This window comes from Scyliorhinus canicula, chromosome 25, assembly GCF_902713615.1.
Source record: "Scyliorhinus canicula chromosome 25, sScyCan1.1, whole genome shotgun sequence".
In the NCBI taxonomy this organism is placed as follows: Eukaryota; Metazoa; Chordata; class Chondrichthyes; order Carcharhiniformes; family Scyliorhinidae; genus Scyliorhinus; species Scyliorhinus canicula.
This window is the reverse complement of record NC_052170.1, coordinates 13,170,639-13,195,822: the sequence shown is the minus strand read 5'-3', so window position 1 is coordinate 13,195,822 and position 25,184 is coordinate 13,170,639. Positions and strand designations below refer to the sequence as shown.

The 25,184-nt window shown below is 46.6% G+C and overlaps 1 protein-coding gene and 1 long non-coding RNA gene across 9 annotated transcripts in view; one reads left to right on the top strand and one right to left on the bottom strand.

Annotated features, from left to right (window-relative positions):
• The window catches only part of smarca4a (SWI/SNF related, matrix associated, actin dependent regulator of chromatin, subfamily a, member 4a), a 115,301-nt gene extending 106,455 nt beyond the window's left edge, over positions 1-8,846 (top strand). For 4 of the 8 annotated variants that reach the window (XM_038784742.1, XM_038784743.1, XM_038784737.1 and 1 more), the window contains 6 exons: positions 176-429; positions 1,235-1,343; positions 2,069-2,170; positions 2,996-3,125; positions 6,554-6,693; positions 8,034-8,846. In XM_038784742.1, coding sequence (XP_038640670.1) covers positions 176-429; positions 1,235-1,343; positions 2,069-2,170; positions 2,996-3,125; positions 6,554-6,693; positions 8,034-8,066 — 768 coding nt within the window. In that variant the 3' untranslated portion in view covers positions 8,067-8,846. Of the gene's footprint in view, positions 1-175; positions 430-1,234; positions 1,344-2,068; positions 2,171-2,995; positions 3,126-6,553; positions 7,227-8,033 lie in introns of all 8 variants that reach the window. The other 4 variants (XM_038784744.1, XM_038784740.1, XM_038784741.1 and 1 more) reach the window with 2 other exon arrangements.
• Positions 1-25,184, bottom strand: part of LOC119957083 — a 110,504-nt gene that overhangs the window by 84,211 nt on the left and 1,109 nt on the right. The gene's annotated exons all lie outside the window — the stretch shown is intronic.

The window sequence follows — 25,184 nt, the reverse complement described above, 5'->3', positions numbered from 1 at the left end:
TGAGTTGACAACTATACCTGTTGGCTGAAGTTGGTGATAATAGAAACATCTGAACTGTAAGTCCCACTATCGCATCATATTAGGATTCAACAAGCACCTACACCCCACAGGTCCGTTGGCTGAGTAAGGTAACAAGAAGAATGGGTTTCATTCTGATTCCTTTCTCTCCCAACAGGCCATAGAAGAGGGCAACCTCGAGGAGATTGAAGAAGAGGTTCGTCAGAAAAAAGCCCGCAAGCGGAAGAGAGATGTTGACCCGCCCATTGTTATGGCGACCACCAGTACACGCAGCAGCCGGGACAAGGACGACGACGAGAAGAAGAAGAAGAAGCGCGGCCGGCCGCCAGCAGAAAAACTATCGCCAAATCCTCCAAACCTCACAAAAAAAATGAAGAAAACTGTGGAGGCGGTGATTAAATACAAGGACAGGTTAGTGAGACCGTCACAGGGGGGGGATTAGTGGGAGGATCACTGTGGGCTATGAGAAGGTCGTGGTGGGGGGGGGGGGGTGGCTGCTGTGGGAGGGTGGCGTTACATGGCATTCAGAAGTAGAACAGAGAGACAGATGCCTCTCCTGCCTCCTTAGCCAAGGTAAAGCTGAGATCAATGGTACAGGTAATATCCCAACTGTTGCCCTGGGTGAGCTGTATGAGGTACATAAACTAGGGTTGGAGCTAGGGATCTACTGGTCTGTATAGCTGCTGAGCACCACACATTTTTCATTCTGGAGGACACGGATTCAAGTAAATTGACAAAAGAGTCGGGGGTGAATTGAGAGGATTTTGTTTTACACAGGTTATTATCCAGAATGCAAACCCTGAGAGGGAAATTAAAACAGATTCGGCAACAAAGTGGAATAAATACTTTAATGGATAAAATTGTACGGTTATGGAGAAAGTGCAGGGAAGTGAGGCTAACTGGATAGCAGTTTCAAAGAACTGGCCCATGCGCAATGGGTTGAATGTCCTCCCTCTGTTGCAAGATTCTATCCTACATCACACCTTCTCAAAGCTGAAGCTCAAGATTCTGAAGTCTGTAATTAGCACAGAACCTAAAACAAGAGTCAGCATGTTACTGCTAAAGGCTGGTTAGTGTGTGTTCTATTGAGGGTGAGATGTCAGTGTTATTCCACTAAGTTTATGCAGTGTCGGCAGACACCAGCACTTTATAGTTCACACAGTACTCCTGTGCCGTGAACGGCTGATAATCGACATGTGTTTTTTCTGTTTTAAAGCAGTACTGGCCGACAGCTCAGCGAAGTCTTCATTCAACTTCCATCTCGCAAGGAGCTTCCAGAGTACTATGAACTCATCCGCAAACCCGTCGACTTCCGGAAAATCAAGGTACACTCGCAACCACTTTCATGACAGTACTGTGTTTAAACTGTGCTCTGAATGCTGGGTTTTATACAGTAACTGTAACTTCCAAATATGCTACGTGGACCATTCCAGGATTTCAAAATATTTTCCTCTCTCCATCATCCAGCTTTTCATAGCTGGTGGAGGGGCAACTGCAGCGTTGCTGTATATGAAGTGGGCATATGCAACAGCCAGGCTCTGCTGGCTTGAAGAATATTAGGTGAGAATCTGCACCCCAGACTTTGTGCCCCAGTATGATGGTCATGGCACAGCTTAATAGTACATGTCCCAATCCGATGGCACTTGAAAAGCTCAACAGTACATGACCCACTCTATGCCCCCTCTGGATCCCATATTATTTTCTTTCATTATCAGGGATTTTGTCTTCACCCACCATGGCAATGGCCTGGGCTGAAGTTTCCTCTTCTGTTGCGTTGAGAGTCACTCTGCATTTGGTTGATGAGAAGTGCTCTTTGGAGAAGCGCTGACCCTGTCAGCTCTTCCTTCCTTTGAGTGCAGTTGGAGCATTTTGTTTCTGCAAACTCACCCAGCAGAGATTCAGTGAACCCCAGCCAGTTTATGAGTGAGTTACAATCCGTTCTGAGTAACAGCAGGCACTAATCGCAGTCACTGCACATTCCTGGAAGGAAGGTTTAGATTTGTGGAACTTCTGCAGATGAATGAGCTGACAGCCACCTTTTTCTCGGTAGGAGCGGATCCGCAATCACAAGTACCGCAGTCTCAATGACCTGGAAAGAGATGTGATGTTGCTGTGTCAGAATGCACAGACCTACAACCTGGAGGGATCACTGGTGGGTAACAGAAAAAGTCTGGAATCATAGAATTGTACAACACAAAAGGAGGCCATTTGTCCCATTGTGCCTGTCTCTGGTTTTTAGAAGAATCAATTATCTTGTACCCCTCCTGCTTCCACCACACATTAAGCCAGTGCATTTCAGATCATAACACCTCATTGTGTAACAACATTTGGTTGGGTTTACCCAACCCCCACCCAATGTTTTCCCCAATTCTCAACAATAAGTTTCTGGTGATTACTGACCCTCCTGCCACTGGAAATAGTTTCTCTTTAATTACCCGATCAAAATCCCTCATAATTTTATTACATCTTCCCTTAACCTACTCTGTTCTGAGGAGAGACTTCATCCCTGGTACTATTTGGTTAATTTCCTCTGCACTGAATCTAAGGCTCTGACATGTTTGGTGCCCAGAATTGGTGACTCCAGTTGAGACCAAACCAGGGGCTTTAGCATAACTTCCTTGTTTTGGTACTCATGTGTCTGTTAATAAAGACTAATTATCTTATCTTTGTTTGTAATCAGATACCTCACTTTATCCATTTATTAGTCTTATCAGCAATCCCTACTCCTCTAGAGAAATATTATTGAAGATTATCCATTCAAGCCATGCAGAGGCATAGAATGATCCCAATCTGTTCAGCCATCAGATGGTCACCCCACAAGTTATCCTGCCACTACCTGACTAAAGCTTCTGGAAAATGCCTTCCCTTGCTTGGAAGGGGAACCCAGCAAAACTTTAGAACCGCTGTCTGACCTTACCAGTTGACTTTGTTGCCATTGTAGCTGCAGCTAATCAAACCCTCTTTCCGACATTCTTAGATCTATGAGGATTCAATTGTGCTTCAGTCTGTTTTCACCAGTGTGCGGCAGAAAATCGAGAAGGAAGAAGACAGCGAAGATGATAGTGAGGAAGGAGAGGAGGAGGAAGAGGAAGGATCGGAATCAGAATGTAAGACTTGTGGAGAATTCAGTTTCCATTTTGCTGTGGGAGTGTCAGTTTTTATTCCCAGTTAGATAGATAGAGAAATACAGCTCAGAACAGGCCCTTCGGCCCACGATGTTGTGCCGAACTTTTGTCCTAGGTTAATCATAGAATTTTGGACACTAAGGGCAATTTATCATGACCAATCCACCCAACCTGCACATCTTTGGACTGTGGGAGGAAACCGGAGTACCCGGAGGAAACCCACGCACACACGGGGAGGATGTGCAGACTCCACACAGACAGTGACCCAAGTCGAAATCGAACTTAGGACCCTGGAGCTGTGAAGCAATTGTGCTATCCACAATGCTACCGTGCTGCCCTTAAGAAGAAATTAATCTACACTCCATTATTCTACCCTAATCCATGTACCTATCCAATAGCCGCTTGAAGGTCCCTAATGTTTCCGACTCAACTACTTCCACAGGCAGTGCATTCCATGCCCCCACTACTCTCTGGGTAAAGAACCTACCTCTGACATCCCCCTATATCTTCCACCATTTCCCTTAAATTTATGTCTCCTTGTAATGGTTTGTTCCACCCGGGGAAAAAGTCTCTGACTGTCTACTCTTATCTGTTCCCCTGATCATCTTATAAACCTCTATCAAGTCGCCCCTCATCCTTATCCGTTCTAATGAGAAAAAGCCTAGCACCCTCAACCTTTCCTCGTAAGACCTACTCTCCATTCCAGGCAACATCCTGGTAAATCTCCTTTGCACCTTTTCCAAAGCTTCCACATCCTTCCTAAAATAAGGTGACCAGAACTGCACACAGTACTCCAAATGTGGCCTGACCAAGGCTTTGTACAGCTGCATCATCACCTCACGGCTCTTAAATTCAATCCCTCTGCTAATGAACGCTAGCACACCATAGGCCTTCTTCACAGCTCTATCCACTTGAGTGGCAACTTTCAAAGATCTATGAACATAGACCCCAAGATCTCTCTGCTCCTCTACATTGCCAAGAACCCTACCGTTAACCCTGTATTCCGCATTCATATTTGTCCTTCCAAAATGGACAACCTCACACTTGTCAGGGTTAAACTCCATCTGCCACTTCTCAGCCCAGCTCTGCATCCTATCTATGTCTCTTTGAAGCCGACAACAGCCCTCCTCACTATCCACAACTCCACCAATCTTCGTATCATCTGCAAATTTACTGACCCACCCTTCAACTCCCTCATCCAAGTCGTTAGTTAATGAAAATCACAAACAGCAGAGGACCCAGAACTGATCCCTGCGGTACACCACTGGTACACCAGTTCTTCTTGGATTACTCCACTGCCACTGAAATCCCTTCAGAAGAGTGGCTACGAAATTACTTTAGGGTAAAAACAAAATGCAGGAAAACTCAGCAAGTGTGGCGGCATCTGTGGAGAGTCCAATATGGCGCTTCTTCAGAACTTGAGATAGGTAGAGATGTGATAGGTTTTATACTGTTGAAAAAGCAGGGAGGGAGGCGTGGAGCAAAGAAGACGGTCAGGGATAGGTTAGCAGGTAGGAGAGATTAAATGACAAAGATGTCAAGGAAAGGGAGTAGTACTGATAGTATAGACAAAGGGCGCGATTCTCCACCCCCCACGCCGGGTGGGAGAATAGCGGGATGGCCTCCCAACATTTTTCACGCCCTCCCGCTATTCTACTCCCCCACGCCATGAATCGCCGCTCGCCGTTTTTTAGGGCGAGCGGCAATTCTCCGAGGCCGAGCGGCCGGGCCTTCACGCCCGTTTCAGCGCGGCAGCAAACACACCTGCTCGCTGCCGTCGTGAAACGGGCGGCAGATGCCCATTTGGGGCATCTAGAGGCCCGATTGGCACGGGAGCACCACGACTGTGCTCGGGAGAGGACAGGCCCGTGATCGGTGCCCACCGATCGTCGGGCCAGCGTCCAAAACAGACGCACTCTTTCCCCTCCGCCGCCCGGCAAGATCAAGCCGCCACGTCTTGCCGGGCGGCTGAGGAGAAAGACGGCAACTGTGCGGGTTGGCGTTGTCCAACCTGCGCATGCGCGGCTGATGTCATCGGCCGCGTCAGCCGTCGTGACGCTTGACGTGTTGCCTTAATGACCGTCGTCAAGGCCGCGCCGCCGTGACGCACGGGGCCGCGCTCCTAGCCCCGCCCGGGGGGGAGAATCGGCCCCAGAAGTGGCCGTGAAGGCTGCCGTGGGTCACGGCCTGTCCCACGGCAGCCTTTACGATTCTCCGCATTTGCGGAGAATCTCACCCAAAAACTTTGGTCCACACTGGGTGTTAATAGCAGAATAAAATTAGCACGATCTGAAAGCATAATAGCAGAATATATCAATAGCAGTGAAAGAGGTTAGTACTGTCTGAAAACAAAAACATGACAACTGGATATGGATTGGCATTTGGTTTGGGGAATTGAAAATGGAGGACAGAGTTTGTGGCCTGAAGTTGTTGAATTTGAGTCCAGACGGCTGTAAAGTGCTTAATCGGAAGATGAGGTGCTGTTGCTCCAGCCTGTGTTGGGCTTCATTGGAACATTGTAGCAGGCTGAGGACAGAAATGTGAGCATAAGAGCAAGATGATGAATTGAAATGTCAAGTGATAGTAAGGTTGAGGTCATGCTTACAGACTGAGCGATGGTATGCCTTAAAATGTTCACCCAGTCTGTGTTTCCCCAATGTAGAGGTGACCGCATTTTGAGAAGCAAATACAGTAGACTCAATTGAAAGAAGTGCAAGTAAATCACTGGTGTTTAGTGCCTTGGATGGTGAGTAGGGAAAGGGGCAGGTGTTACTCCTGCGATCGCATGGGAAGGTTATTAATGATTTTGGGTGACTGGGCAGGGTGGAGGGACAGCAAATGGTTTGGTTTAAATGGTGTATTCTGTGCGTGCCAACATTGTCATGTTGGTTAGGGATCTGAGGTGTTCACTGTTTACCATTCATCCACTGTTGGGAAGACGTATCAGAATTTTACTTCCCCTTCATCAGTCTGCCCAGTTCCTTCTGTTAGCCAGGCTGTGACCACTCTGCCACTGTAGGGAAAGAGGCTCCAGCTGCTCACTCCACCAGAGTAGGGTCCCCTGGGGAACAAGGAAACCCTCATAATGGCCTGTCTGAAGAGGATATTGATATGAAGCATTTTCCCAAGAGCTGCCATCTTAGGAATTAGGGAACGAGCAAGTCCAGGATCAAGGGAACATTCCAGGATCACTGATTTAACAGTTTAGTGAATAATGATTATTCCTGGATGGAGGGAACACACTTGGGTCGAGGGAACATATTCTGACTGATTACTGAATTGGGGAATGAGGACAGCCAGGGTTGTGGGAACTCTGACTCCCAATTATGACATTGTTACTAGTTGTGATGAGAGTGAATGTACGTGGATTAGGTACACCCTTTGTAATTCCATCTCTCTCTATCTCTCAGCTCGTTCAGTGAAAGTGAAGATTAAGCTAAGCCGGAAGGAGAAGAGCCAGGATCGAGTGAAAGGGCGCAAACGCTCCAGCCGTACCTCCAAATCCAAACCCGTTGTAAGCGACGATGACACGGAGGAGGAAGTGGATGAGGTGGGACCCAGTACCTGAGCCCGTTATTGCAGTATTTACATTGTACAAAGTTGAGTTTAAGCCAGTGACACGGGATCTCCAGTATTGGGTGGCCTGTAGCCTCCTCCATGTTGACCTCATGCATTCAAAGTTGTAGCTTTTGAGACCTGCAGCTGCCTGCCAATTAATTCACCAAGGACAGTTAACAAGTTTTTTGTACGAACTGCACTGCACCATGCAATACTAGAAGGACAAAAACTGCCTGTGTGTTCCACCCTTCTCCCCACCTCAACCCCCACCTCTGCCCCCGCAGTTACCAGCCTGAGATCAGGAACTCACATCCTACCTCTGCAAGATGAAGCTGCTGCACCTTCTTAACTACAAGTCTATTTATATCCATTTACTCTGGCCTGATCTTGACCAGTGTGAATTTATGGGTTCGACAACTGATCTTACTGTTCCCAGGACCAGGAAAGGGACAAATCAACCAGGCTTCGTACTTCTGATCGCTGTCCAGCAATGCCTGCTAGAAACTGCACCTATGTGAATATTAGGTGAGATTAGGATTGGGTTTGGCTCTGACAATCACCCCTGTGGTTGTATAACCTCAAATGAGGCCACATATGAAGAATGGGCAATTGGATAAAGTACCAGATGGCAGCCAGTGCCAACAGGAGCAGATGTTGGGAAGTGTGTGTCAGGTGGGGTGGGAATATCAGGAATGTCAAAGTTGTACATTCGGAATTATATCAGTGATCACAACTGTCTTGTTTATTGTCACGAGATTTACCAAGAGACTTTAAAATGCAGCAAGCTTTCAGCTGCACTGAAAAGTAGAGAACTGAAGCAATGGGAGAGGGATGAAGACAAAACAGCACGTTTTTTCGACCATGAGAAATTGAGTAGACTAGACCTATATTCCCTAGAATGTAGAAGAATGAGAGGTGATCTCATGTATAGAAATATATAAAATTCTTAAGGGGCTTGACAGGGTAGTTGTAGGAGGATGTTCCTTCTAGCTGGGGAGTTCAGAATTAGAGGTCATAGCCTCAAGATAAGGGGTTTCCATTTAGGACTGAGATGAAGAGAAATGCATTCATTTAATGAGTTGTCAACCTTTGGAAATTCTCATCCCTAGAGAGCTGAGAATGAGTAGTTGCTGAGTAAATGCTAAACAGAGATAGATTATTAGGTACTAGTGGAATTAAAGAATATAGGGATAGAATGGGAAAGTGGAGTTGAGGTAGAAGATCAGCCATGATCTTATTGAATGGTGGAGCAGGTTAGAGGGGCCGAATGGCCTACTCCTGCTCCTATTTCTTATATTCTTATGATTTTTGTGTGTTTTTGTGCTTTTTCAGGAACGGTCAGGAACTGGTAGCGAAGAAGATTAATCTCAGGATAACATTCTGTGTCGGAATCTACACTGGGGCATTGTCCATCCTTCACAAAGTGACTGTGCGATGTTCTCGTACCTGTGTCCGGCTAGCAGTGTAGTTTACGTTATTAGTACAAATGTAAACTTGCATATTTACAGCAGGAGAGAGAAGGCATGTAGGATTATCAACTTAGTGTCTCGCCATGTTGAAGCCGGTCGTGTTCACAGTGGCGTTATGGGGCTTTTCCAAGCTGGCATCGTTTTTGTGCAAACAACATTAATTCTGACAAAAACACAGCTGCTAACTGCAGGCATCCCACAATCTAATTCCTACCCATCCCACCCTTACTTTTAATTTCCTGCTGAGTTTCCTCACACCGTGTAATATATAATCCATCTGGTTAATCGTTACATTAATTAAATTAACCAAATGGAGTTGAATCGTGGACTATGACACTAACCCGTGAGTTAACTCGTTGCTGGATGGTGCACTGCATTCTGCACAACAACTGACAACTTGAAAAAGTCTGACCAGAGAAAGAACAAAAACTCATGATTTTTGGGAATACTTGATTTTTCTAGACATTTATTTTGTTTCCTTTCTCCGTGCGAGCGCAGTCGGTCACATGCAGTCCTTGCCTCATTGTACTGTGACGTGTGTAAGCATGTGTGTAGGAATTCACTCCCATTACTATACTGTATTTTAAACAGGTCAAAACCTCCCTCTTTACAGACTGCAAAGGAATTCTGTACTGTCATTATCACTGGACTACAATAAAATAAATACTTGACTGTGTCTGTTTTTGTGTACATGTTTGCCTTTTATGGCAACAATTTGCATTTATATGGCACCTTTAAAACATTAGAATGTCTTAAGACACTCCACAGGTGCTATCAAACAACATTTGACACAGAGTTCCAAGTGAAGAGATATTAAGGTCGACATATTTGGTCGAAGAGCTAGGTTTTAAGGATCCTCCTAAAGATGGAGCAAGAGATGGAGAGGTTTAGACAGTTAAAGTCATGGCTGGCAATGGAGCGATGAAAATCAGGGCTGCGAAAGAGGCCTGAATTAGAGGAGCACTGTGATCACAGAATTTACAGTGCAAAAGGAGGCCATTCGGCCCATCGAGTCTGCACCGCCCCATGAAAAGATCACCCTATCTGAGCCCACATCTCCACCCTATTCCCAGTAACCCCATCTAACCTTTTTGGACGCTAAGGACAATTTAGCATGGCCAATCCACCTAACCTGCACGTCTTTGGATTGTGGGAGGAAACTGGAGCAACCGGAGGAAACCCACGCAGACACAGGGAGAACATGCGGACTCCACACACAAATGAAATGAAATGAAAATGGCTTATTGTCACGAGTAGGCTTCAATGAAGCTACTGTGAAAAGCCCCTAGTCGCCACATTCCGGTGCCTGTCCGGGGAGGCTAGTACGGGAATCGAACCGTGCTGCTGGCCTGCTTGGTCTGCTTTAAAAGCCAGCGATTTAGCCAAGTGAGCTAAACACCCAAGCCGGCAATCGAACCTGGGACCCTGGAGCTGTGAAGCAACTGTGCCAATCACAATCCCAGAACATTGCTGAACCAGGATCCTGTGTGGGCCAGCGAGTACAGGGATGATGGGTGAATGAACCTCGAAAGTTAGGATATGGGCAGCAGAGTTTTGGGTGAGCTCAAGATTAGAATGTGGAAGGCCAGTAATGAGCGCATTGGAATCATTGAGCTTTGAGGTAACTGTCACCTCTGAAAAGGAGATGCACAATTTGTTCCCGCCATGTCTCTGAAGGATGTTCTCAGCACCCCGCGCTCCCATTTTTATCCTGACAGTTTCTTAAAATGAAAACCGAAAATGCTGGAAAACACTCTGCATGTTCAGGCAGCGTCTGTGGAGAATTTAGATTGAACATTTCAGGTCCATGATCTTTCATTGCAACTGGACAACATTCAAAGATGAATAACATTTAAGCAAATATAGAGCTGGGAGAAAGGAGATAGGAAGAGAACCAACGGGTAAGGAGTGAGTAAATGGCATGCTGTGAGGTCATGGGTGAAGTTTAGAAACAAAGGATGGGTCCAGTAGAATACAAGCAAGAGAGCGAAGCTCCTACAAAACCGGAATGTGCAAAAAGAAAGGCAAATCGACCCCAGAAACTAGTTAAAATCTAAATGGGCCGACGACTTTCAGCATCAGAATGTGGCAGTGAATTTATTTTGGGCAAGTTCACTTGACACTGCTGGCTATCTGTTCACACATGGCGTACTATGCATTCTCTCATATTACAAAAGGAATACAGAGGTCCTACAGAAGGTGCAAAAAAAAGGATAGTATCATAACTAGGAGGTTATAAATATCAAGAAAGGGGGTGGCACATGGCGCAGTGGTTAGCACTGAGACTGCAGAGCTGAGGACCCGGTTTCGAATCCCGGCTCTGCGCCACTGTCCGTGTGGAGTTTGCACATTCAAAGATGTGTACGTTAGGCAGATTGGCCACACTAAATTGCCCCTAAATTGGAAAAAAAAATAATTGGCTACTCTAAATTTATATTTAAAAAATATCAAGAAAGACTGAACAGGCTGAGAGATTACCTGACAGAGGTCTTTAATACCATGATAGATTTTGAGAGGGTAGGTGCAGAGACGATCCTTCCATTTAGGTAGTGTAGTCCAAACGTAGTCTTTAATAAATCCAATAAAGAATTCAGAAGAAACTTGCTACAACATGGAGCAGATGAGGTAAATTATTGCATTAATGGGGAAACTAGAGAAGTGTATGAGGGAAAAAGGAATAAAAATATTCTAAGAGGGTTTGATGGAGTGGAAACTAAACACTAGCATCGATCAGGTGCACTAAATGATCTATTATTGCATGGTAAATTTGATGTGATATTGCTCAGAGATTAACTAGTCATGACTGAATAGACCAGAACACAGTGGGCGGAATTCTCCGCTCCCGGGAAAAATCGGAAGGGCCGTCGTGAACTCGGCCGAAGTTTCACAACGGCCTCGGAGGCCGCTCCTCGCCCCCTATTCTCCCCTCCCGGCAGGGCTAGGAGCGGCGCTCCATAACTCTCGGCCGCGGGGTCATCGCGCCAAGAATGACGCGGCTGGCGCGCCTAATGACGTCAACCGCGCATGCGCAGATTGGCCAGCTCCAACCCGCGCATGTGCGGCTGACGTCACGAACCCGCGCATGCGCGGTGGCCGTCTTTCCCCTCAGCCGCCCCGCGAGACGTGGCGGCTTGATCTTGCGGGGCGGCGGAGGGGAATAGTGCGTCCGATTTGGACGCCGGCCCAACGATTGGTGGGCACCGATCGCGGGCCTGTCCCCTCCCGAGCACAGTCGTGGTGCTCTTTCCTTGCTAGGCCACCTACAAGCCCCAAACGGGCTTCTCACTACCTTTTCACGACGGCAGCGACCATGTGTGTTTGCCGCCGTTGTGAAACGGCCGCGAACGGCAAGCCGCTCGGAGAATCGCCGTTCGCCGTGAAAAACGGCGAGCGGTGATTCTTCCGACCCAGGCGTGGGGGAGAATCGCGGGGGTGTGAAATTTGTCGGGGGGGCCTCCCGTGATTCTCCCACCCGGCGTGGGGAGCAGAGAATCGCGCCCAGTGTTTTTGTGCCCGAGATTTACGCCTAATTTCAAAATCTTTATTTGATTCTCATTTCTGAATATCACAACCATTTCCTAAGATTTCCGGCATGTCGGTTGATTTCTCATGTGGGTCTAGCACTTGTGTGTGACCTGCAGAAAGGACTGAGCAATCTAGCGTAGAACTTACCCTCGCAATGAAATCAATTCCTAGCAAAAGATAGATGTGTATCTGCAGAAAGGCAACATAAAAACGATGGGCCAATTGGCTGCCTTCTGTACTGCAACCATTCTTTGATTAGGCTGTTGTGTGCCTGGATATTAATAAGGATACAGATTCCATATTTCTTCAAATGCATTTGGCCATATCAAGTGAACCAAGGACAGCAAATGCCATTTTTGCAGCCTTGTGAAGTCCAGGGACCAGTCTATGTTACGAGTTATAGGCTGCACTCCCTTTTTAGTTTTCTGACAAATATTTTGTTTGGACTTCAGCTCCACGCTCCTGATCTACAGGCACCCAATACGGAGAGGGGCAGAGAAGACAGAGGACCTCCTTGTCAACCTGCTCCTGCGCCTGGCAAAGCCCGCCATATGTATGCAGCGGGCGACCAAGATGGTGGTCCAACTGACTGCCTTTCTTCATTCACAGCCGGGAGCACATTGTCCACATGCACCATTGAGGCCTTCCATGTTCTGTGGACATCGGAGGGTTGGAATGCTTTATTGATCCCCTTAATTGCAATCTCATTTGATATCTTTAATTTTCTGCTGATCTTTGTTACTTTAGAACAGTGCCCCAAACGCTGTTTACAAAACTTAGTATCTCTAAGTTTGCTTCCTTTTTTTCTATTTTGTTGACCTCAAAAGAGTGGCCAATTCACCTACCGTGCACATCTTTTTGGGTTGTGGGGCTAAGACCCACGCAGACATGGGGAGAATCTGCAAACTCCACAGGAACAATGACGCGGGGTCGGGATCGAACCTGGGTCATCGGCACTGTGAGGCAGCAGTGCTAACCACTGCGCCACCATGCTGCCCCTCCCCTATGTGTATTTAACCATTCACATTTTGTTTGTCAAAACATGTGATGTTTTTCCATGCTAGAGTAAATAAAGATAGGGCGGGATTCTCTTGACCCCCCACCGGGTCGGAGATTCGCCAGAGGGCAGCGTGAATCCCGCCCCCGCCGGCTGCCCAACTCTCCGGCACCGGAGATTCAGCGGGGGCGGGAATCGCGCCTCGGCGGCCGCTCACAGCAGCCCCCCCCCCACCCCGGCGATTCTCCGACCCGCGAATGGGCCGAAGTCCCACTCGTTCTATGCAGGTCCCACCGGCGTAAATTGGACTAGTTCCCTTACCGGCGTGGGGATGGGGCGCGGGGCGATCTGGCCCCGGGGTGTGCCCCCACGGTGGCCTGACCCACGATCGGGACCCACTGATCCGCGGGCGGGCCTGTGCTGTGGGGGCACTCTTCCTACGCGCCTGCTGTGTTGGTCTCCGCGATGGCGGGCGTGAAGATGAAACCCACCCCCCGCGTGCATGCGCGGGGCTGGCGTCAGCAGCCGCTGATGCTCCCGCGCTTGCACTGACCCGCACCAGTCGGCTGAGTCCCTTCGGCCCTGGTTGGCGCGGTGCCAAAGGCCTTCCACACCGGCCGGTGGGGCGCAAACCACTCCGGCGCAGGTCTAGGCCCTGAAGGTGCGGAGGATTCCGCAACTTTGGGGCGGCCCGACGCCGGAGTGGTTCACGCCACTCCGTCCCGCCGGGACCCCCCGCCCCACCGGGTACGGGAGAATCCCACCCATAAACTTTCCAATGGCAGGAGAGTCTATTACAAAATGACATAGATAGAAGATGACCGTCAAAAAGAGCAGAGGAGATATGACAAAACAATTATTACGTAGTGAGTTGTTGTGATCTGGAATACACTGCTTGAAAGGGCAGTCCCCGAGAAAGGAGCAGTGCTCCGGAAGCTAGTGTTTGAAACAAACATTTTTTTTAAATTTAGAGTACCCAATTATTTTTTTCCAATTAATGGGCAATTTAGCGTGGCCAATCTACCTATCCTGCACATCTTTGGGTTGTGGGGGTGAAACCCACGCAGACACGGAGAGAATGTGCAAACTCCACATGGACAGTGACCCAGGGCTGGGATTCGAATCTGGGTCCTCAGCGCCGTAGGCAGCAATGCTAACCACTGCCACCGTGCTGCCCCTGTTTGAAACAAACATTTTGGACTTTTAAAAAAAAATTTAGATTAGCCAATTATTTTTTCCAATTAAGGGGCAATTTAGCGTGGCCAATCCACCTACTCTGCACATTTTTGGGTTGTGGGGGAGAAACCCATGCAGACACGGGGAGAATGTGCAAACTCCACACAGACAGTGACCCAGAGCTGGGATCGAACCTGGGACCTCAGCGCCGTGAGGCGGTTGTGCTAACCACTAGGCCACCGGGCTGCCCTAACATGTTGGACTTTAACCTGGTGTTGTAAGACTTCTTACTGTGCTCACCCCAGTCCAACACCGGAATCTCCACATCATGAAAGGGCAGTTAAAGCAGATTCAATATTTGAATGGACAAACATTACAGGGCTATGATGAAAGAGCAGGAGAATGGTGTTAATTAAATAGCTCAACAAGGGTGACACAGTGGTTAGCATTGCTGCCTACGGTGCTGAGGACCCGGGTTCGAATCCCGGCCCTGGGTCACTGTCTGTGAGGAGTTTGCACATTCTCCCCGTGTCTGCGTGGGTTTCACCCCCACAACCCAAAGATGTGCAGGTTAGGTGGATTGGCCATGTTAAATTGCCCCTTAATTGAAAAAATTAATTGGATATTCTAAATTTATTTTTTAAAATTTAAAAATTAAATAGCTCAACCCACTGCTGCTTCACAGCTCAAGGGACCTGGGTTCAATTCCAACCACGGGTGACTGGATGGAGTTTTCACTTTCTTCCCGTGTCTGCGTGGGTTTCCTCCGGGTACTCCAGTTTCCTCACACAGTCCAAAGATGTGTAGATTAGATGGATTGGCCATGTTAAATTACCCTTATCCTTTTAAGAAAAATTAAATAGCTCAACCCTTGAACAGCACAGACCCAATAGATTGTTATTCTACAGTTTTAAAGGTGCTATACAAATGAAGTTGTGATGCTGGTACTCCCACGATGCTTTTTTGGTCAAGGATTCCATATTTATCTATTGATGTTGAAGTCACAATTGTTGTCACAAGTAGGCTTCAATGAAGTTACTGTGAAAAGCCCCTAGTCGCCACATTTCGGTGCCTGTTCGGGGAGGCCGGTACGGGAATAGAACCCACGCTGCAGGCATTGTTCTGTATTACAAGCCAGCTGTTTAGCCCACTGTGCTAAACCAACCCCTCATTTATCTCCAAGTTGAGAAGGTGTGTGACTATGGGGAATTTGGAGTTGACAGTAAACAGTGATGCCATTACTGCTCTTGTCTTTCTATAATAGTAATAGCTTATTGTCACAAGTAGGCCTCAATGAAGTTACTGTGAAAAGCCCCTAGTCGCCAAATTCCGGTGCCTGTTAGGGGAGGCTGGAACGGGAATTGAATCCACGCTGCTGCCTTGTTCTGCATTACAAGCCAGCTATTTAGCCCAGTGTGCTAAACCAGCCCCTGGATGATAGAGTTTGTGTTTGGGGAGGGGACTCCTAAATTGAGCCTTTTATGGTTGAGAGTCTTTTAGGGGTTTGGAAGTGAGGCACTCATTACCAAGTACCGCGTTGTTTTGCTCATGTACGGTTGGTTCAGACTGAACAAGCTCCTGTATAGGCCATACAATTATTCCTGCCCTGCTTCAGTATTACATATGAGTTAAAAGTTCTGCATCTCTAGTTTGAAATGGGGACAGCACATTTACCGGAAAAAGGATTGTGGTTCTCAGTTGAGTGCTGCCATTATGCAATCAATAGTTGCAAATACTTACTGTAACTGCTCTTCTAAATGAGGAGGGTGGAGCATGCCTTCACTCCATTTTACCCGTCTGACGGGCTGGATGGGGGTCTATGGGGATGCGGTAGAGGGTGGTCCAGGGGGGGCAAAGGGCTGTTCATTCTCGGGTTGGTCAAGGAAAACGGGCTGTTGTCTTTTTTCGAGAGCAGGAACAGCCAACATACATTGTTCACGCCCCTTCACTTAAGATGTAACTCATTCGCCAATTGACGTCACATTTATGCGAACTTCGAGAAGGATGTACAATTTCAATAAGTGAAAAGGAAGAAACTATTGATTGCATAACTCAAAAAAGAGAAATTTCATTCTATTTTTCCCTCTTCCCATGGGGGATGTCATCTTCCATGTTTTTCATGGAATTTAAAGAACAATGAATAAAAAAGGAATTGGAATTGCATAGCATATACAGAGTTCATTACTGTCCCTGTGTGTCTATCAAACCTAACAAAATACAACAAAGTTCCCTGATGCTGCTTGGGACTCGACAACTTTATAATTAAGTCATCACATCCTGCCTTTGACAAAGATCTATTTATGCGAACATTTGAGAGCTCCAGATGTCACAGTTTGAGAAAAATAACAAATCATACCTGAATCATCTTTTTATACAAAAAGAGGTAGAAAGCCAATCATTTCCTGTTGCTTTTCCGCCTCCTTTTGGAACAATTGAGACACACTCAGCCGCCCCAGCAAACACCCAAATCATAAAAGAGATCACTGCCTTTTTTATGGCTTCGAGTTAAACTGATGAAATTGTTGATCTAACAGGGAGGGGCATTGCCAATCTGGAGAAATTTCCAACAGCAACAATAATTAGTTTCCAATTGCCACTCTAAACCGTGGTCCAAGCTGGCCACCAGCCGCTGTTCAGACTCTGACTACTGTGATCAATGCACAGGAAATCTGCCAGAGTTAAAATAGTTAGGATCCCAGCCCTTTTCAAAAAACAACCAGGAAAGTGTTTTCACAGTTAAAATTAATAGTTGCTTTATATCGGCACGTGGCACAGTGGTTAGCACTGGGACTACGGCGCTGAGGACACGGGTTCGAATCCCAGCCTTGGGTCACTGTCCCTGTGGAGTTTGCACATTCTCCCCGTGTCTGCGTGGTTTCACCTCCACAACCCAAATATACCCAAATAGGGGCTGGTTTAGCACACTGGGCTAAATCACTGGCTTTTAAAGCAGACCAAGCAGGCCAGCAGCACGGTTCAATTCCCGTACCAGCCTCCCCGAACAGGCGGCGGAATGTGGCGACTAGGGGCTTTTCACAGTAACTTCATTGAAGCCTACTCGTGACAAGCGATTTTCATTTCATTTCCTATGTGCAGGTTAGATGGATTGGCCACGCTAAATTGCCCCTTGATTGGAAAAAGAAAGAATTGGGTACTCTAAATTTATTAAACAAAAAAAATAGTTGCTTTATATAACTCTCCTTGATTGTTGTTTCAAAGAGATCTTACAAAGGGATTATTCATTATTTTTACAAGATTTAAAAATATAATTAAAGACTCTTTAGAAAAGATTATTTTGTGTGAAATTCACCTTCCACGCTCTTCCACCCTCCATTATCTTTAGCTCATTCAAAACTCTGCTGCCATTTTCTTAAATTGCACAAAGTCCCATTCACTCATCATCCCTAAGCTCGCTGACTGATATTCGTTTCTGTTAAGCAACACCTCGATTTTAAAATTCCCATCTTTGTTTTCAAATCCCTCACCTCTCCCACAAATACCTCTGAAATCTCTGCTCTCCTCCAATTCCGGCCTCTTGTAAATCCCTGATTTTAATTGCTCGACTGTTGACATGTTCAGCTGTGGCGCTCTGAACTTCCCTCCCTAAATCTCTCTGGCTCTCCACCTTTTTTCTCTTTTAAGATACACCTTGAAACCAGGTTTTTGGTTATCTGTCCTGCTATCTCTTTATGAGCTTGGTGCCAAATTTTGTTTGATGGCTGTGAAGTGCCTTGGGATGTTTTACTCAACCACAAGTTGTTGTTGCTGTTGAAATCTGATAAGTACTCAGCAAGAGCCTTGAGATTCCTGATAACTTAAACATCTCTGGGGTAATGGTGTTGGACAAACTCCCTGCTGTATCCTGTCTGTCAGACCTTGACAGCCACCGAGTGGCAATTCCTCCCTGCTCTTTAAGTTCTATGCAAATCAAAGGCGATGGGTTGGGCTTAAAAAATGTGGCCTGATGGAGTGAATCAGCATGGAACGCCCACACCACAAACCCCACAATCCATACTTGCCTCAGAGTATGAGCCTCGTGACATCTAGGAATGCCAGGAATTTACATTATTTTTCATAGGATTCTGCAAAGGGTCCAGTTCCGCTGCTTAGCTAAGGATTTGAACAAAAGTTAGTGACCTGCGAGCCGAGTGATTTTTTTTAAGGGGCAATATACTGCGGATGCTAGAAAGCTGAAATATGAAGAGAAAAAATTGGAAATACTAAGCTGGTCAGGCATTATCTGTGGTAATAAATCAAAGCCAACAACAGTCTGCCCCACCCTTCCTAGAGAAGCTCACCTCACCCCACCTCTCAGTAGCAATTTGTGACCCTAGCCTGGCTGAACATTGATAAAGCTTCAGGTGTTTATGTTGTGAATAAGCAACCAGCAGAATCCCTAGGGCTGTCTGATGCCTCCTGAGGTCCTGCCTTTGTCTGTTTTCAAAGGCACGTCTGAAAGTTTGTTTGTGATACCACTGATTAATCGAACACTGAGTAAACGTCAGCCCCAGTTGCACTGAATGTAACTTTCTCTGTCATAGAGTTTTACAGCACGGAAAGAGGCCCTTCAGCCCATCGCGTCCGCACCAACCATCTAACTATCCTAATCCCATTTTCCAGCATTTCGGCCGTTGCCTTGTATGCAAGGTCATTTCAAGTGCTGATCTAAATACTTCTTAAAAGCTGCGAGGGTTCCCACCTATACCATCTTTTCAGGCAGTGAGTTCCAGATTCCGACCACCCTCTGAGTGAAAAGGTTTTCTGCACATCTCCTCTAAATCTCCTACTCATTATCTTACATCTATGCCCCCTGGTTTCCACTAAGAGGAAAAGTACCTTCCTGTCCACCTCATAATTTTGTACATCTCAATCAGGTCTCTCCTCAGCCTTCTCTGCTCCAGGGTAAACAGCCCCAGCCTTTCCAGTCTCTCTTAACTGAAACGATCCAACCCAGGCAACTTCCTGGTGAATCTCCTCTGTACCCTCTCCAGTGCAATCATATCCTTTTTATAGCGTGGTAACCAGAACTGCACAGAGTACTCAGCTGGGGCCTAACCAATATTTTATACGGCTCCAGCATAACCTCCCTGCTCCTATATTCAATGCCTCAGTTGGAGGGCGCAATCGAACCAAATGGGAACTATGGGCACAACCTACTGGCCACACTGCGCCTGAAAAGCTGCACAACGTGGCCGGTAACTGCCAGGAGACTCCGCTCCTGGGATCTACCTGGCTTGCCATGCCTCGCAAGATCTAACACGATCTTGCGAGAGTTTGCGGTGCGAAGCCTACTCTTTGTGGGCGGGATCATTTTTTGGCAAATCTGCATATTAGAGCAAGCCAGCCAATCTCACTCTATTATGCAGTTCCCTGAGGTAACCAAGACGTTGGGATCTATGTCATTCACATTGGAGACCTCGAGTGAATGCCGGTCAGCGCAGCACGGTAGCATAGTGGTTAACATTGTTGCTTCACAGCACTAGTTCTCAGCTTCAATTCCCGGCTTGGGTCACTGTCTGTGCGGAGTCTGCATGTTCTCCCCGTGTCTGTGTGGGTTTCCTCCGGGTGCTCCGGTTTCCTCCCACAAGTCCCGAAAGACGTGCTTGTTAGGTAATTTGGACATTCTGAATTCTCCCTCTGTATACCCGAACAGGCGCCGGAGTGTGGCGACTAGGGGATTTTCACAGTAACTGCATTGCAGTGTTAATGTGAGCCTGCTTGTGACACTAATAAAGATTCTTATTATTTATTTATTTTTTTAAATATAAATTTAGAGTACCCAATTATTTTTTCCAATTAAGGGGCAATGTAGTGCGGCCAATTCACCTACCCTGCACATCTTTGGGTTCTGGGGGTGAAACCCACGCAGACATGGGGAGAATGTGCAAACTCCACACGGACAGTGACCCAGGGCCGGGATTTGAACCCGGGTCCTCAGCGCCGTAGGCAGCAATGCTAACCACTGTGCCACCGTGCTGCCCCAAGATTCTTATTATTATTACTGCTCTACACAAATGGGGACCAGTTGGAATGGTACTCGTGGGGGTCTCCCAGGAAATTGGAGGCCCCCAAGTGCATGCTTCTGGGCAGGGTGGTACCCTGCCACTGCTGGGCACCTGGGCACTGTCTGCCTGGTACCCTGACAGTGCCAGGATGACACAGGTGGCACTGCCAGCTGCAATGGGCACTGTCAGGGTGCCAGACTGGTACTGCCAAGGTGCCACACTGGCATTGTCTGCCTGGCAGTGATCAGGCCAGAGATCTGTGAATATGCACACCAAGGTACCTTTGCTCCTCTGCACTTCCTAGGGTCCAACCATTCATTGCATATTTCTATGCCTTGTTAGTCCTCCCAAGATGTATCACCCACACCTTTCATGATTAAATTCCACGTTCTTGAGCTGTTCCACACCTACATGATGTTGATAAACTGTTTACATTGTTAAAGGTCACCAGCCAAATTGGTTAAAACTTTGATTCATTGAACACTGGCCCTCCCTAACCTATCTGCATTGCTTTTGTATTACCACTTTGCACATTAACAAGTCACACCAGCAATGGGAGATGAACAGAACTTTTTAGTCCTCGATTCTTGACAGCACCAGCTCCAACCGCTGCATTTCCAACTATGCCAATCAGCATCTCCAACTTCGCTAACTGAACCCACCTCCATTTACAGCGAATATTACAGAACTACACCATCAAATGACAATGCACCAGTACACCTGGAGTCTTCCAGCTACCCAGTACCCCAATGTAGTTGGAACCGATTCAAAACCCATGTCTCCTGTGACATCCAAAGCTTCCAATGGAACAATTGTTGATTAATAGTTGGATAGACGAACAGCAGGGAGCAAAGGGTGGAAAAAAAATCCTTGGTCTGAATTCAAGGTCTTTCACAGTGGGAAGGTTAGGAAACATCGTATGATTTGTGCAGTCACATAAACTATCATCTATGCAGCCTTGTGTATATGAGATTACATATTAGCTGCCTATTGGATGAGGGCATATGGCCAGCTCAATTTAACCTTCTGCCTTGAGCAATAGTTTGGTAACAACAGGGGAGGGGGAGGAGTCCAACATAACAGCACTCATAAAAGTAATGTGTAGAAGCCATTATTAGTCATCCTGAAACGTACAAGGCAGAAAGCTCACGGGGGCATCTTGCAGTGGGTGGGCGGGTGTGTATGTGTGTGGCGGGGGGGGGGGGGGGGGGGGGGAGTTCTGGGAAAACGGGATGGTTAGGGGATTCTGACAGAGGATATGGTCAGTAGTTGATGGTCAGGATATGGAATCAAATGTTATTTCTGTGATGTTTACAGGCACCAGGTGTAACGCAAGGTGTTATTTTAAAGACTATTCACAATAACATCATGCAACTGTGTAATAGAGGCAAAAGCACTCTGGCTTTGAAATAACACTGTGTTCATAAGAACACAGAACACTTAACTTATACGAAATTGCTTTGCTGTTGTTTTGCCAATCATTCACCCACTCGCTACTGCCTCACTAAAATAATGGACAGAAATCTCGATGAGGTGTTACTGTAATAATTGCACAGCTTCATTTTAGCACAGATTTTTAGTAGAGTTTGTTCCTAAGGTAGCTTTATTATGGAGATCCTCTCAAGCTATTTTAGGAGGAGAAAGAAAGATTTGCATTTATCTAGTGCCCTTCACAATCACCAAATATCTCAAAGCGCTTTACAGCCAATTCATAGAATCACAGAATCCCTACAGTGCAGAAGGAGGCCATTCAGCCCACCAAGGCAATCCTCTGAAAGAGCACCTACCTAGGCCCACGCCCCACACCCTATTCCCGTAACCCCAACTAAGCTTTTGGACACTAAGGGGCAATCCCCCTAACCTGCACATCTTTGGACTGTGGAAGGAAACCGGAGCACCCAGAGGAAACCCATGCGGACACGGGGTAGAAAGTACAAACTCCTCACAGACAGTCACCCAAGGTTGAAATTGAAGCTGGGTCCCTGACGCTGTGAGGTAGCAGTGCTGCCCCTGTGCCACCGTGCCACCACAGTGCTTTTGAAATGTAATTGCCATTGTAATGAAGGAAACATGGCAGCCGACATTCGCACAACAGGCTCCCACAAAGATCAATATGACCATACAACCTGATTTTGTGATGTTGATTGAGGGATAAATATTGGTCAAGCTACAGGAGATAATCACCTAGCTCTCATCCACGTTCACTTGAGAGAGCAAACAGATCTTCAGTTTTAAACACCTCATCCAATAGATACAGCACCTTGAGTAGTGCAGCTCTCCCTCAGACCTGCTTTGGTATGTCAGCTTTGATTTCTGCAGTGAAGTCCTGGGGTCCGCAACCATCTTACTCAGAAGCAAGAGTTTAATGCACTGTGCTACAAAAGAGTATAGTGCTCGAGTTTAGCACATGTTGGCTACACCGAGGGCTGGAAGATTGGGCAGTGAGGGAATGCATCACCCATGCAGCTCAACACAGGCCGAAGCTCGGGGACAAGTTACACTTTAACAATGAGATTGGACCTGCCTTCCACTGACTGAGGTGCCAAGAAAAACTGGGGTGAGTGACCTTTGAAATGAATTGGAGGAATATTGTTATTGCTCATTTGAAAGAAGTACCTACATTAGCCTTTTAACTCCCAATACCGCCAATTATGCTCACTGATTGTGGAAATGCTGGGCTCTATCTTATTTTAAAGAAAAAAATCAGAAATAGAGTCTGCTTCTTTCAATCCAAATGGATTAAAAACAGCTTGCATTTATGTAGTCCCTTTAACACAGAACAACATTAGAGATTAAAGATTAACTGGATTTTGTATCCTACAAAAAAGACCCTCCTGACAACTTTTTAAATTTAGAGTACCCAATTCATTTTTTCCAATTAAGGGGCAATTTAGTGTGGCCAATCCATCTACCCTGCACATCTTTTGGGTTGTGGGGGCAAAACTCACACGAGCACAGGGAGAATGTGCAAACTCCATGCAGACAGTGACCCAGAGCCGGGTGAGAACCTGGGACCTCAGTGCCGTGAGGCTGCAATGCTAACCACTGAACCATCGTGGTGCCCTCCCTCCTGACAACTTGACCCAGTTGATGCCTCTCTCACATCCAGAAGGCTGTGAAATGAAACCCTGTACCAGGCATCATATGATCTAGATCAGGACCCTGGAGCATTGTTGGAAGTGCAATTCTTCAAATAAGATGTTTTTAATATAAATTTAGAATACCCTAACTCATTTTTTTCCAATTAAGGGGCAATTTAGAGTGGCCAATCCACCTACCCTGCACATCTTTTGGGTTGTGGGGGCGTAACCCACACAAACACGGGGAGAATGTGCAAACTCCGCACGGACAATGACCCAGAGCTGGGATCGAACATGGGACCTCTGCGCCGTGAGGCCGCAGTGCTAACCACTCCGCCACTTTGCTCCTCGTCAAATAAGACATTTTACTGAGGGCTAGCCTGCATATCCAGCAGTTGATGCAAGCATTAACTATCACAGAACATACAGTGCAGAAGGAGGCCATTCAGCACATTGAGTCTGCACCGATCCACTTAAGCCCTCACTTCCACCCTATCCCCGTAACCCAATAACACCTCCTAACCTTTTTGGTCACTAAGGGCAATTTATCATGGCCAATCCACCTAACCTGCACGTCTTCGGACTGTGGGAGGAAACCGGAGCACCCGGAGCAAACCCACACAGGCGCGGGGAGAACGTGCAGACTCCGCATAGACAATGACCCAGCGGGGAAGCAAACCTGGGACCCCGGCGCTGTGAAGCCATAGTGCTACCGTGCTGCCCAAATGAGGCTATCCCAAAAACAACACAGGACCATGGCTAACATTCCATTTCCAGCTGTTTGCCAGATTTCGTCGAAGTGCAAAATCGTTAATGCGTTTGCCTGTGGAGGAACAGTTGTTCTATCTCAAAGTTATTCAATTTAAGATGTTGTACTTTGAGGTATTTTTGGGATGTGTTAAAGTGCTATATATTCTTTCCAATTGGGAGTGTTAAGGCTATGTTTGCTTCCTCTTTTAGTGGGTGAGATTGCCTAGTATTCTGCTCTAGTACTAATCACTCTGACTTTTCTAAGAAGCTTTGGTCTTAATCCAAGTGAAAACAATTAGAAATTCCTCTGATTACTTTTCCCCATTCAATTGCCCTCTTACTTTCCCATTGATCATTGAATCCACACAGTGGGAATAATTTAGAATCTTATAGCGCATTAAATAGAGTTAAATGAATTTAAGAATTAGTCTGATATGGAATATTGCAAGATTGAAGGCTAATTAGATTAAAATTATATTTTCCAAGATGGATGATATTGCAAAATCCAGAAGTGTATGAACTCATTGATTTCAAAATGATGTTGACACCTTTAGAGCATCTTTTCAAGTGCCAGCTGGATTGTCAGGCTATTATTTCTGCAAATACCTCAGATACTTTGTGCCATGCTTGTCCCACACACAGCCACAGAATGATTCATCACACAGAATATTCAGCATAGAAATAGGCCATTCAGCCCAACAGGTCTTCTGTTCGTTTATGAATTGCTGAGCACATCTCAAAAGCAATTCAGGATGGGCAATAGATGCTAGTGATACCCACATCCCCTGAATGAATGAAATTCCCCCGTATCTGGGTGGGTCTCATCCCCATAACCAAATGATGTGCAGGATAGATGGGAAAAAAGAATTGGCCACTTTAAATAATTTTTTAAAAAATGAATAATGATTAAATTATTGTTTTTTTAAAAATTCTAATTAAGGTGGGGTTATTTAACATGCGCCAATCCACCTATCTTGCACATCTTTGGGTTAGGGCTGCACGGGAACACAGTGGTTAGCACTGGCGCTTCACAGCGCCAAGGTCCCAGATTCGATTCATCCTTGGGTCATTGTCTGTGCGAGACTGCGTGTTCTCCCCAAGTCTGCATGGGTTTCTTCCGGGTGCTCTGCTTTTCTCCCACAAGTCCCGAAAGGTGTGCTTGTTAGGTGAATTGGACTTTCTGAATTCTCCCTCGTTGTACCCGAATAGGCGCGACTAGGGAATTTTCACAGTAACTTCATTGCAGTGTTAAGGTAAGCCTGCCAGTGACAGTGATAAAGATTATTATTATTATTGTGGGGGTGAGACCCAGGCAGACATGGGGAGAATGTGCAAACTCCACATGGACAGTGACCCGGGGCCAGGATCGAACCCGGGTCCTCGGCGCTGTGAAGCATGAATGAATAACTTAAAAATGAGAGGGGTTGGGCAGCACGGTGGCACAGTGGTTAGCACTGGGACTGCGGCGCTGAGGACCTGGG